This window comes from Triticum aestivum, chromosome 1D (genome assembly GCF_018294505.1).
Source record: "Triticum aestivum cultivar Chinese Spring chromosome 1D, IWGSC CS RefSeq v2.1, whole genome shotgun sequence".
NCBI lineage: Eukaryota > Viridiplantae > Streptophyta > Magnoliopsida > Poales > Poaceae > Triticum > Triticum aestivum.
In genome coordinates, this window is record NC_057796.1 from 486,934,305 (window position 1) to 486,944,529 (window position 10,225).

Sequence of the window (10,225 nt, forward strand, 5' to 3'; positions counted from 1 at the left end):
TAAAAGCCGCAGTCTCTAAAGCATTACTCTTTAAAAGTGATAATGGCAAATTTATTTATGTCATCTTTGATCTTACCATGTCATAAATGGTTTGATTACATCTCATAGGACATTCCACTCATAGTGGTGTTCCGGGAGGTGCAAGTTATGAAACCCTTTCACAACTCATCAGACATTCGCTAAACATGTAACTCAAATATTCCTTTGTGCAATCAAATTGCAGAAACATAATTTTCCTTGTTACAATAACTTCTACTTCATTTTTGAAAACCTTTCGAATGATTTCAAAAGATCCAGACTTACGTCTCATCAAGCAAATATCCATATATCTACTTGAGTCATTTCTGAAGATATATAAATCCACTACTTGCAACAACATTTATTGAACTACACACATCAAAATGTATGATCACCAATAAGTTTGTTGCTCGTTCCTTATGGCCTGTGAACGGTATTTCAGTCACTTCACTTTTCGGAGGAAAGTTGCAAGTGTCAGATGATTCAAAATCAAACGACTTCAAAATCCATCATAATGGAATTTTCCATGCGGGTTTCTCCAATGTGACCAAATGTAGTGCCACACTTGTGTGGTATTCTCATAGTCTTGCGACATTTAGCGTCAGTGTTATGGATGTATCATATTACCATCAATATTCATAACATACATCCCATCTTGGATGGAAGCATGGCCCTTCATGTTATTCATAATACTTAACAACAATTGTTGTTTTTATGAACAACTCTTTTGCAACAAACATTGTGCAATGGGCTAGAGTGTATGAAACTCTAAAATGAATTATGAAAGTAAACCCAGAGGTATTGTATTATTATCAATATTCATAACATACATCTCATTCATAATGAAAGTATGGCCCTTGTGTTATTCATAACATCGAACATAAAAAGTTCTCTTATGAACAACCTTCTTGCAAGATACCTTATGCAATGGGCTAGAGTTTGTAAAACTCTAAATGAATTATGAAAATAAATACAGACGGCAATACACCGATGGAAGGTATAGTAACATTTACTATGTTCCCTGTGTATACCTTAACCTCATTTCTGGCTAGTCTTTTTAGGCCATAGTAGCTCTTACATTGATTCGCAACAGAATGCAATCGAGCGGGTATCTTTGTGATTAACTCACAATACCCAAGAATTAGTGATTAACATGTTTAACCATAATTCCCAAGAACTATATCTTTGACCAGCCTACTATACATCAAAAACTTGTATGACATTCATACATGAGCTGGATATTCCAGTCATCTTTCTTTCTGCCTTTATACTTCTAACAGTTTAACTTTTAGTATTTCTCCTACTCGCAAAAGAAGCACCCAACTTAAGAGTGGCGTTAGCCCCGGACTTCCTAGGCGTGTAAGTCATACTAACACCCTTTGGACACTTCCTTTCTCTTTAATTTGTTGTTTTATTCACCTTTCATTATATGACAGGCGTTCTTCTGGATCCCTTTCCGAACAGTCAAATGCATAGTAAACACTTTTACTAATACTTGCAAACAAACATTGCTTTGTTTGTATCTGAAAACAATTTTCAGTTCCATGAATATCATATAACTATCCCAACTTTCGAAGTTTGGGTTTCATGGAAGCAAACATATTCCACTTGACCATAAAAGAATTCTAGCTTTTGGATCGAAGGACGAGAGTCACATGATCCATAGCATTAGCGGGAGGATACGGAAAGCATGCGATAGGACAAAGTCCTTCTCGGCACTTTTGAGGACAATCCTCACATTACGTTACCAATCGTAAAGTTTTAACCAGATATTTAACAGCTATTCAATTTTAACAGGGAAAGTGGAATCGCGAGCCATTATTCTACAACTATTTTGCAAGAAACACTTAGACAGTGTTCATAATTAATTGCACTGACAATTAAACATGTTAATTCAACAGTGCGCTCCCACTCAAATCAATATCTCTCATAATTGATTTAGAGTGATTCAAGATCCATATTTCTATTCGATGCCATTGACGGGTTCATCACTGATGACACGAATTTCAATCGGTAGGCCAACTTGCCGATCACATCTCTATGTGATTCTTGTTCATCTTTCGATGGGCGTGTTCCGAGCTCAGGACTCTCCTGCCTGAACGTCAAAGACAACCAAGTGATCTTGCTGTGAGGTCTGACCTCACCCGCCTCATTCCTCTCGATTCGTTCGTGCTCATGTGTACATGGCGCACCCCGAAAAGATACGAATTTCAGACGGTGCTACACTTGGGTGAACACTAACTACTTTGATATTTTAAGTGAGAGATCACCCTAATAAAAAGCGACTACCGCGCAATCAAGAAGGGTGCATCATAAGGGATAAACATCTCAGGCAATTCATAATAGCATGATATGGTATAGCCCTTTCTGACGGAGAAGTATTTCATTTCTTCGTCTTCGGCATTCGCGTCGGTGTTCACCTTCACGAAGATTGCCACCACCCTGTTGATGCACCAGATAATATTGCTATCTCTATAGCTAATAAAATAAGTGCATTACTTAAGGTTGACACGCAGGTCATTAAAGTGACAATCATATGGCTCCAGCCATCATGCCGAATCATGACACGCAGGTCATGTTAATTACATCATATAGTCATCTCATACATAATCAAATTGAATATGAGCATTGCTATACCACATCACATGCATATCCTACAAAACCAAGTTAGACGCCTCTAATCGGTTTATGCAAAATTTTATTTTTGTGGCTTCTAAGGTTTTGACTTAAACCGCAGCTACCAACGTTTTATCATCAAGTATGATTATTCAAGTTGCTAGATTAACATCTCGGGGTGTATGAAACACGAGATAATTAAATCTTGAGCCCCATAATAAACTTCGTCATACGCATGACCCCCGTGTAGATCATATCTGCAATGCCCTTTCATCTGCGAATTTCATCTTTCTTTTGACTACGGCAGAACCCAAAGAACTGATAGCACTTCCATGATCAATCAGGATCACGGATTGCCAGAACTTTGTCAAATTCCACCATGCTGTCTCGAGATTGAGCAAACGCAAATTCTAGGGAAGCAACAAGAACGTCGGGTAACAGATTTCATCTGTCACCCGCATAAATAATTTTCAGCAATAGATCTCATCTACTACCTAATTATATTATGCAATACCCATACATCTCTATGTATTCTAGATCGCAACCTGCATCTACGCATAGCACGGCTCATGATGCCACTATAGGGTAACGCAGCAGAAAACAAAAATTTTCCAACCTACGCACCAGCCCAGGACCACTATGGAGACTGCATACATGGTTTGATCTTTTTCGTTACCGACTCGTAGCGCAGTGGGAAGTAGAGTCGATGACGGTCGGCGGTGCAGATCCCAGCAGCTAGGATTTACAACCTCCCAACCGCGAGGATGTATACCCTCATCTGCTACTTAGACAGCCCTCAGGGAGGCGGTCGAACAGCCCCACCCGGACGGTGTCGCGGACAGCCCTTCGGGAGGACCTTCGAAAACTCGAACAGTCACTCGGACAGCCCTTCGGGAGGACCTTCGAAACTCGGACGGTCACACGGACAGCCCTTCGGGAGGCACTCACGAACTAAGACCGAAACTACGATCTCTCTACAGAGTTGAACACATACGGTGTCATCTATCCGGCAGGGCTTCGCCGTCCAGAACTAGTTCCTGCCGGAACCCAGACAGCTTTTCGGCTCTACGAAACTATTTCGCGGGGAGGGAGAGAGAAGCCAGATCATTGCATGGCACTTGTATGTGAGAAGGGATGAGGTTTGGGCTGCCCACTCCTCCTCTATTTATAGGAAAGCCAAGGGGTAGGGATGGCTCACAAAAACCCAAAATGCCCATGCAAATGTCACACATGAAGGGCATAATGGGGAGTGAAGTGGAGCTCCATGGAGCCCCACACATGTGGCCGGCCAACCCCCTTGGGGGACCCCCATGAGGAGCATGCTTGGCCCCCAAGCCCTTCTAGAAGCCTTTTGGAAATATCCCAAAAGATAACTCACCATAAAATATCCCAAAAAGCACTTTCACTATTCACGACGATATTTTTCAGCGTCTGTTCGAACTGAAAATATTTATGTGGGCTTAGAACATTTCCAGTACCCACCAAAATTATTTTCAACGCGTTCCGAAACAATTCCGGTTTAGTGATTTTCATCTGCGAAAAGCATCTGAAGTGGTTCCGGCAGCTCCAGAGCATATCCGGTTATTATCCCGGAAAATTCCAGAAAGCTTCCAGAATGATTCTGGCACCCTCCAAGAATTATCAGGCATGTGCCGAAACCAATTTGACTTTATGGTATCCCCTGAAACAACTTTTCAGTTTCATCGAAACTCATCTGATGACCTCTTTCTGCGGAACTTTTCCGCTGTCCGAAACTTTTCGGTGTCCGAAACTTTTTCGGTGATTTTCTCTCAGACTCCCTGTCTAGTATTCAACAGATAGATGACCCTTAAGCGTGTGACCCTATAGGTTCGGTGAAGTATAGACATGACCCGGAACCCCTTCCGATCAATGATCAACATCGGAGCCGTGTACACCCATATTGACCCCTATACCCACACGAATAAATATTCGAGTGAACCTCCAGTTGCAGTGAGCTATTCCTGTTGCTTCGCGATATGTCACAAACACCCGAGGTGAGATTTATTGCATCCTCGTGGACAAACAATTTGTCCACCATGCAAGTTACCTCGTTACCGGTATTGTTCTCTTTTCTCGTTATCGTGTTCCGGCATCCCCGTGATCAAATCACAAAGTGTCTGGCCAGACGATGATGGATACCGTAACACCGAGAGGGCCCAGAGATATCTCTCCATCGTCGGAGGAGCAAATCCCAATCTTGAGCTATCAAGTTACTTGACACACTTTTCCATGAACCCGTAAGCCGCCGTAATAGCCACCCATTTACGGATGACATTTAACAAACCCCAAAGTTCATGAAGCAAGCATGAAGAAACTCGATACTCTCATGGTCTAAGGAATCATCCAAACGTTAACCATCTATGTGTTATGTACCATTAACTTGTGACAAATGAATCTCTTAGCATAACATCAATCCGGGTCGATTCAACACAAATGTTATCTTAACATCGTGCCCTCAAAATTGCTGGCATAGACATGCCCATGATCAGGAAAACAGAACCATCATGCAACACTTGAGCTAGTCTTAGAGGCCAGACTAGGAATACTTCTTACTGTTTATTATTCCACACGTGCATATGAGTCTTCCTCCGAGCCTCGTGGATATTGCAGACTCGAGAATCATTGCAGTTATAGCATGGAACATAAACATAATTATGAACTCGGAGATAAATAATATCATTTATTATTGCCTCTAGGGCATATCTCCTACATGAAATGGGACTGAAAAATCAAGTGATCTTTGTGATTGGGTGCTGACATGGAATTCTAGAGGTTTATGTTGCTTCTGCCAGAGAAGGAGTAAATTTTAATGTATTTATCTTTGAAGGAGTGATCTTGCCATGAATTTTCCCTAGGGATGGCAGTTTTGCCCATGGGTATGGGTACCCGCGGGTACCCTACCCGAAAACAATGGGCATGTGCAAGACTTGAAGAGATTTTATACCCACGGGTAATGGGTATCCATACCCGCAAAATAGATGGGTAGGGCATGGGTATGAACTTATGCCCATGGGTAACCCAATGGATACCCAGAAGATAACAAGAAATGAAAATAATTCCTATGGTATGTGGGTCAACATCCAACTCCTATAACCCAACCCTAAATCTCAAATTACTTAAAGCGTCCATAGCTCATAGCTAGGCCCGTAATCACTTGATCGCCACACCTCGTACGTCCTATGTGACTCCTCAAAAATATGAAATATCGACTCTTCTCTATTGGATTGTTGTCCATCTCTCTATCAAGCGATCCCCAACTCCACCACCGCCTCCCACTGTGTCGGATTCTACCAACCGTTGCTCATACTCCCTTGATGCCTCTGAGTGGCCACCCACACGAGGAGGCCGTGTCAGTGCTATACCGCTTGCCCATTATCACATGATTTTTAAACTCATTTCTCTACCTTTAGAAAATTTAAATGTTACATATTGTACCCACTGGGTACCCATTGGGTACAGGATACCCGATGGGTATGGGCATGGGTATCAATTTATGCCCATGGGTATTGAAGTGGGTGGGTATAGAAAGTTTTGATGGGTATGGGTTTGGGCAGAAGGAGGTTGTACCCGCCCATACCCTACCCATTGCCATCCCTAATTTTCCCGGAGGTCGAACGTGTTACCCTATCCAATAGTGCAAGCGCCATACCTTTCTAGTTAGGAATAACCTTAATCGAAGATTTTCACTAGAATGATCCAACAAGTCTATCGCGCGGGGGGGGGGGGGGGGGGGGCATCACTATAATATGATTCCCAAATGAGGTTGACCCAAGGCAGCTCATATATCTATTAAAGAATTTGTAAAGGTGCTTGATCACAAGAGTTTTGCTATGAAGTGCAATGTGAGGAACTGCAAGACCACCTTGACCTTTTGGGTTGCACACTTTGTCCCAAGAGAAGAGAGCAGTCCCTCTATCCTCCATGTCATATTTTCTTCAAAAGCAGTGCCTTAAGTATTTATTAATCTTCTAAGAAACTAAAAGTGGTAGGGACAGAGTGCACATGTAGTAAATGGGTAAACTGCATAGCACTGATTTCACAAGCTGTAATTTCACCCCACATGATAAGAAGTTCGATCATCCAGTTAAGTCTTTATGGGGTGAAATTAGCCAAGCGGGACATGGACAAATTCTTATGTCTTTAGCTTTACAATGTTGAGTGGGGAAGTCCAAGATAGGTAAAAGGGACGGAGCCCAACATACATCCAGAAGATTGAGCAAGGGTTTGCATTACGTGATCAAAGACATTATTTTTTTTGGACATTAATTTTTTTGCAGATTAAAGACATTTTTTTTTTGCGAAAAGGACTAAAGTCATTTAATTGGCACCATAATAGACTTTAGAGTTCACTTTCAAACCAGTGTAGGATGCAAAATGGAGGAGTGGGTTCTTTATGTGCTGCCATTGTCTTTCACATGCAGGAACGGTCATGACAGTGTCATCTGCATAGTGGATGATACGGAATCGAGGCATGAAGTGATATTGAGAGCAGGCTGAATCAACTGGTTTTGCGTAGGTTAATTTGTTTTTTGCAACGATTTGCGTAGGTTAATTGAAAATGGTTTTATAAGTTGAGAAGGTGTATTCAAGTGGTATTACAAACTTTAAATCCACCCCATACTGTAAATAGGTAATGCAAAATGATTTATTAGTTTAAATAATACCAGAGACCATTTTCTTTTCTGCGTGCTACGAATTACATCAGCGCGAGGTCTAAATCAAATATTATATATACAACCTCACTCGTATATACAGACTTATATACATGTCCGAAATACGGAATCAATGATGAGTCTATGCCATCTTGCAATGTACTATATGCACGTGCGCGACCGAGATATATAAAGATAATTTCACATATATCTTCGTAGGTAGTCGACCCGGGTGGGGTGCTTGAGCTTCATGAGCGCCTTGAGCTCGTACTTGCGCACCATCTCCCTCGAGATCCTCAGGTTGCCGGCGATCTCGCTCAGCGTGCGCCTCCCCCTGCCGTCCAGCCCGAACCTCTGCCTGATCACCACGCTCTCCTTGGGCTTCAGCGAATCCAGCTGCACCATCCATCACATGATCATCTGTCAACAACGAGAAACCAAAGACATGCATATGTTGATGTTGTTGTTTGTGCTTACGAGGTCGTCGATGGCGAGGCGGAGGAGGCGGTTGTGCTTGTGGGTGTCGACCCCGATGGCGTCGACGTCGGTGACCTCTTTGATGAGCTCCTCCTGCGTGACACGGTTCCGCGAGTGGAGCGAGTAGGTCGGCCTCGTCATCCGCACCACGTCGCGGTACCTCGCCGGCGACAGCCCCACTTTCTTCATCGTCTCCTCGTCCGTCGGCGCCCTCCCGAGCTCGAACGACAGCTCCTCCCGAGCCCTGTTGATCTCTTGTCTCTCCTGGACGATAAAAGTAATACAACAGTTCAGCATTTCTATCTCTGACAAACACAAACAGAATGTGTAAAACACTGAAGACATTACCGATTCCATGGCGAATGGGAAGCGGGTGAAGCTGGAGAGCGTCATGGCGCGGACGACGGAGTGGCGGATCCAGAAGAGCGCGTAGGTGGAGATGCGGAAGCCGCGCTTGGGCTCGAAGCGGTCGATGGCCGTGATGAGCCCGTTGGCGCCGGCCTGGCACAGGTCGGCGAACCTCTCGTCGCCGGTCATGTCCGGGTAGTACTTGTTGATCGCGTACAGGACGAGCCGTAGGTTGTGCTGCAATCACCCCCAAATTTTCAGTTGGATTCCATCTATTTTTCAGAGCATTGGTACAACAGTAAGTACAGAGTGATCAATGGCAGTGTTGTTGCTTACCTTGATGAGCTTGTTCCTCGCCGCCCGGCCGACGTCGCGGAGCCGCCGTAGCCGCTGCACCGGCATGTTCATGGCCTCGGCGACCTCTGCGTCCGTCGGCTCGCTCTGCAGCTCGTTCCGCAGGTTCTCTTGCACCTCCAAAATGGCCTGAAATGTGTGTCAGTAATTCAGTTTAGCACCCAAATTCAGCTAGCGACTTCTTGGATCAGCTACCAATTTCTCTTCCTAGATCAAATCAAATCAAGAAGAGAGTTAGATGGATCGGTGGTTGATTACCTTCATGGGCTGCATGATCTTGAAGAGGCGGGCGCTCTGCGCGGCGGAGAGCACCGGCGGGATCTTCATCCGCCTCCAGTCGAGGCTGCCCATGTCCGTCGACACGGCGTGCTCCCGCAGCAGCGCCTCCTCGAACGCGCGCTCCCCATCCCGGTGTTCGTCCTCCCTGCCGGCGGCCAGATCGCGCATCTCCACCCTCTTCCCCAGGTCCATCCGCCGGCGCCGCTGGCTCCTCACCACCACTGTCCTCCTCGGCGTCGCCGTCGTCGTCGTCGCTGCCGATTTCGTCCTCCCCTGCTTCCTCTTCTTCTTGGTTGCCGCCTGCTTCTTGCTCCTCTTCTCGTCCTCCTCCACGATGACGGGGCTCAGCTTGTACAGCGTCTCCAGCGTGGCGGCCACCTCGTCGTAGTCCGTGCCCTCGGACGCCTGAGCCGGCGCGGGCGAAGTGGACAGCTTGGCGGTGGCCGTGCTCTGCTTCTCGGGCGCCGCGAGCGCCGCGCAGCTGGTGGCCGCGGCCGGTGCACGGCGCCGCGGCGGCTTGCTACCGCCGGCGATGGCGAGCACGGTGGGCCGGTACCGGCGGCGCTGGGGCCCCGCCGGGAGCGGGCGGCTGGGCGTGGGCGTGGTCACCGTGGACGTCATGGATCGTGTGGAACAGTCCAGAATCTCTCGGCTCGGTCCGATCGTGTGGAAGCAATGCGATGCGGTGCTCTGCTCTGCTGCCGGCCGTCCCCTTCCATATATGCGGAGGCCGGACACGTACGTCGGCGGTTGGCCGAGCAACGGCGGCCACGAGCCGGCGCGGGGCGATCGGACGGGCGGGAGGTCGCGAGATGCAAAGATCGGACGGCGCGCGGGGCGGCGGCGTGGAGCCGGGCGCGCGCGGGAGGGGATGCGTGGATGAGGCGCGCGCCACGTGCGCGGTCGCCATACGCCTCGCGATATCTCCGGGGACCCGGACGGATGGGCCCCGCATGGCAGTGCGACTTGGAGCACTGCTGTCTGCTGGTGCTACGTCGAAATTTTTGGCAACTCTTTTCGCTTGCCACAGGAAATCTCTTGTGCTGCCGAGAAAATACGTCGAAATCTGAGCGCCATAAGCCTGTCCTTGACTGCCGCATCCTGGTCTTCGACTTCAACTTGCCCAAGTTTACCTTAAAAAAGAACCTACAAATGCAATATACTCCTGCCGTTCTTAAATATAAGTCTTTGCGGAGATTTCACTATTAACCATATACGGATGTATATAGATATGTTTTAGAGTATAGATTTACTTATTTTGCTTCGTATGTAGTCTATAATAAAATCTTTACAAAGACTTATATTTGAAAACAGAGTGGGTAATGAACTTCTGCCATACTTATCACTAGTCTGCATGCCCGCGGACTGATCGAAGATGGGATCATGGGTATGCCCTTCTCGTCTTATTTCTCTTCTTATTTCAAATACTCATCAACATGAATAGCTGAACACACCAGCCA

General features: G+C 46.1%; 1 protein-coding gene across 1 annotated transcript; it reads right to left on the reverse strand.

Annotated features, from left to right (window-relative positions):
* Positions 1–7,316: 7,316 nt before the first annotated feature.
* LOC123183313 (RNA polymerase sigma factor sigE, chloroplastic/mitochondrial) lies at positions 7,317–9,481 on the reverse strand. The gene is made up of 5 exons (XM_044596095.1): positions 8,745–9,481; positions 8,469–8,615; positions 8,133–8,369; positions 7,785–8,048; positions 7,317–7,703 (listed from the first exon to the last, which is right to left on the reverse strand). The coding sequence occupies exons 1-5, from the start codon at positions 9,384–9,386 to the stop codon at positions 7,509–7,511; spliced, it is 1,485 nt and encodes a 494-aa protein (XP_044452030.1). The 5' UTR covers positions 9,387–9,481; the 3' UTR covers positions 7,317–7,508.
* Positions 9,482–10,225: the final 744 nt, after the last annotated feature.

Excerpts from the sequence above, each read along its gene's own strand:
- LOC123183313 (XM_044596095.1), bottom strand. The coding sequence starts at position 9,386 with ATGACGTCCACGGTGACCACGCCCACGCCCAGCCGCCCGCTCCCGGCG. Across the intron at positions 8,616-8,744 it reads AGATCATGCAGCCCATGAAG|GCCATTTTGGAGGTGCAAGA; the intron begins GTAATCAACCAC and ends CACACATTTCAG. Across the intron at positions 7,704-7,784 it reads GCCTCGCCATCGACGACCTC|CTGGATTCGCTGAAGCCCAA; the intron begins GTAAGCACAAAC and ends TGGATGGTGCAG.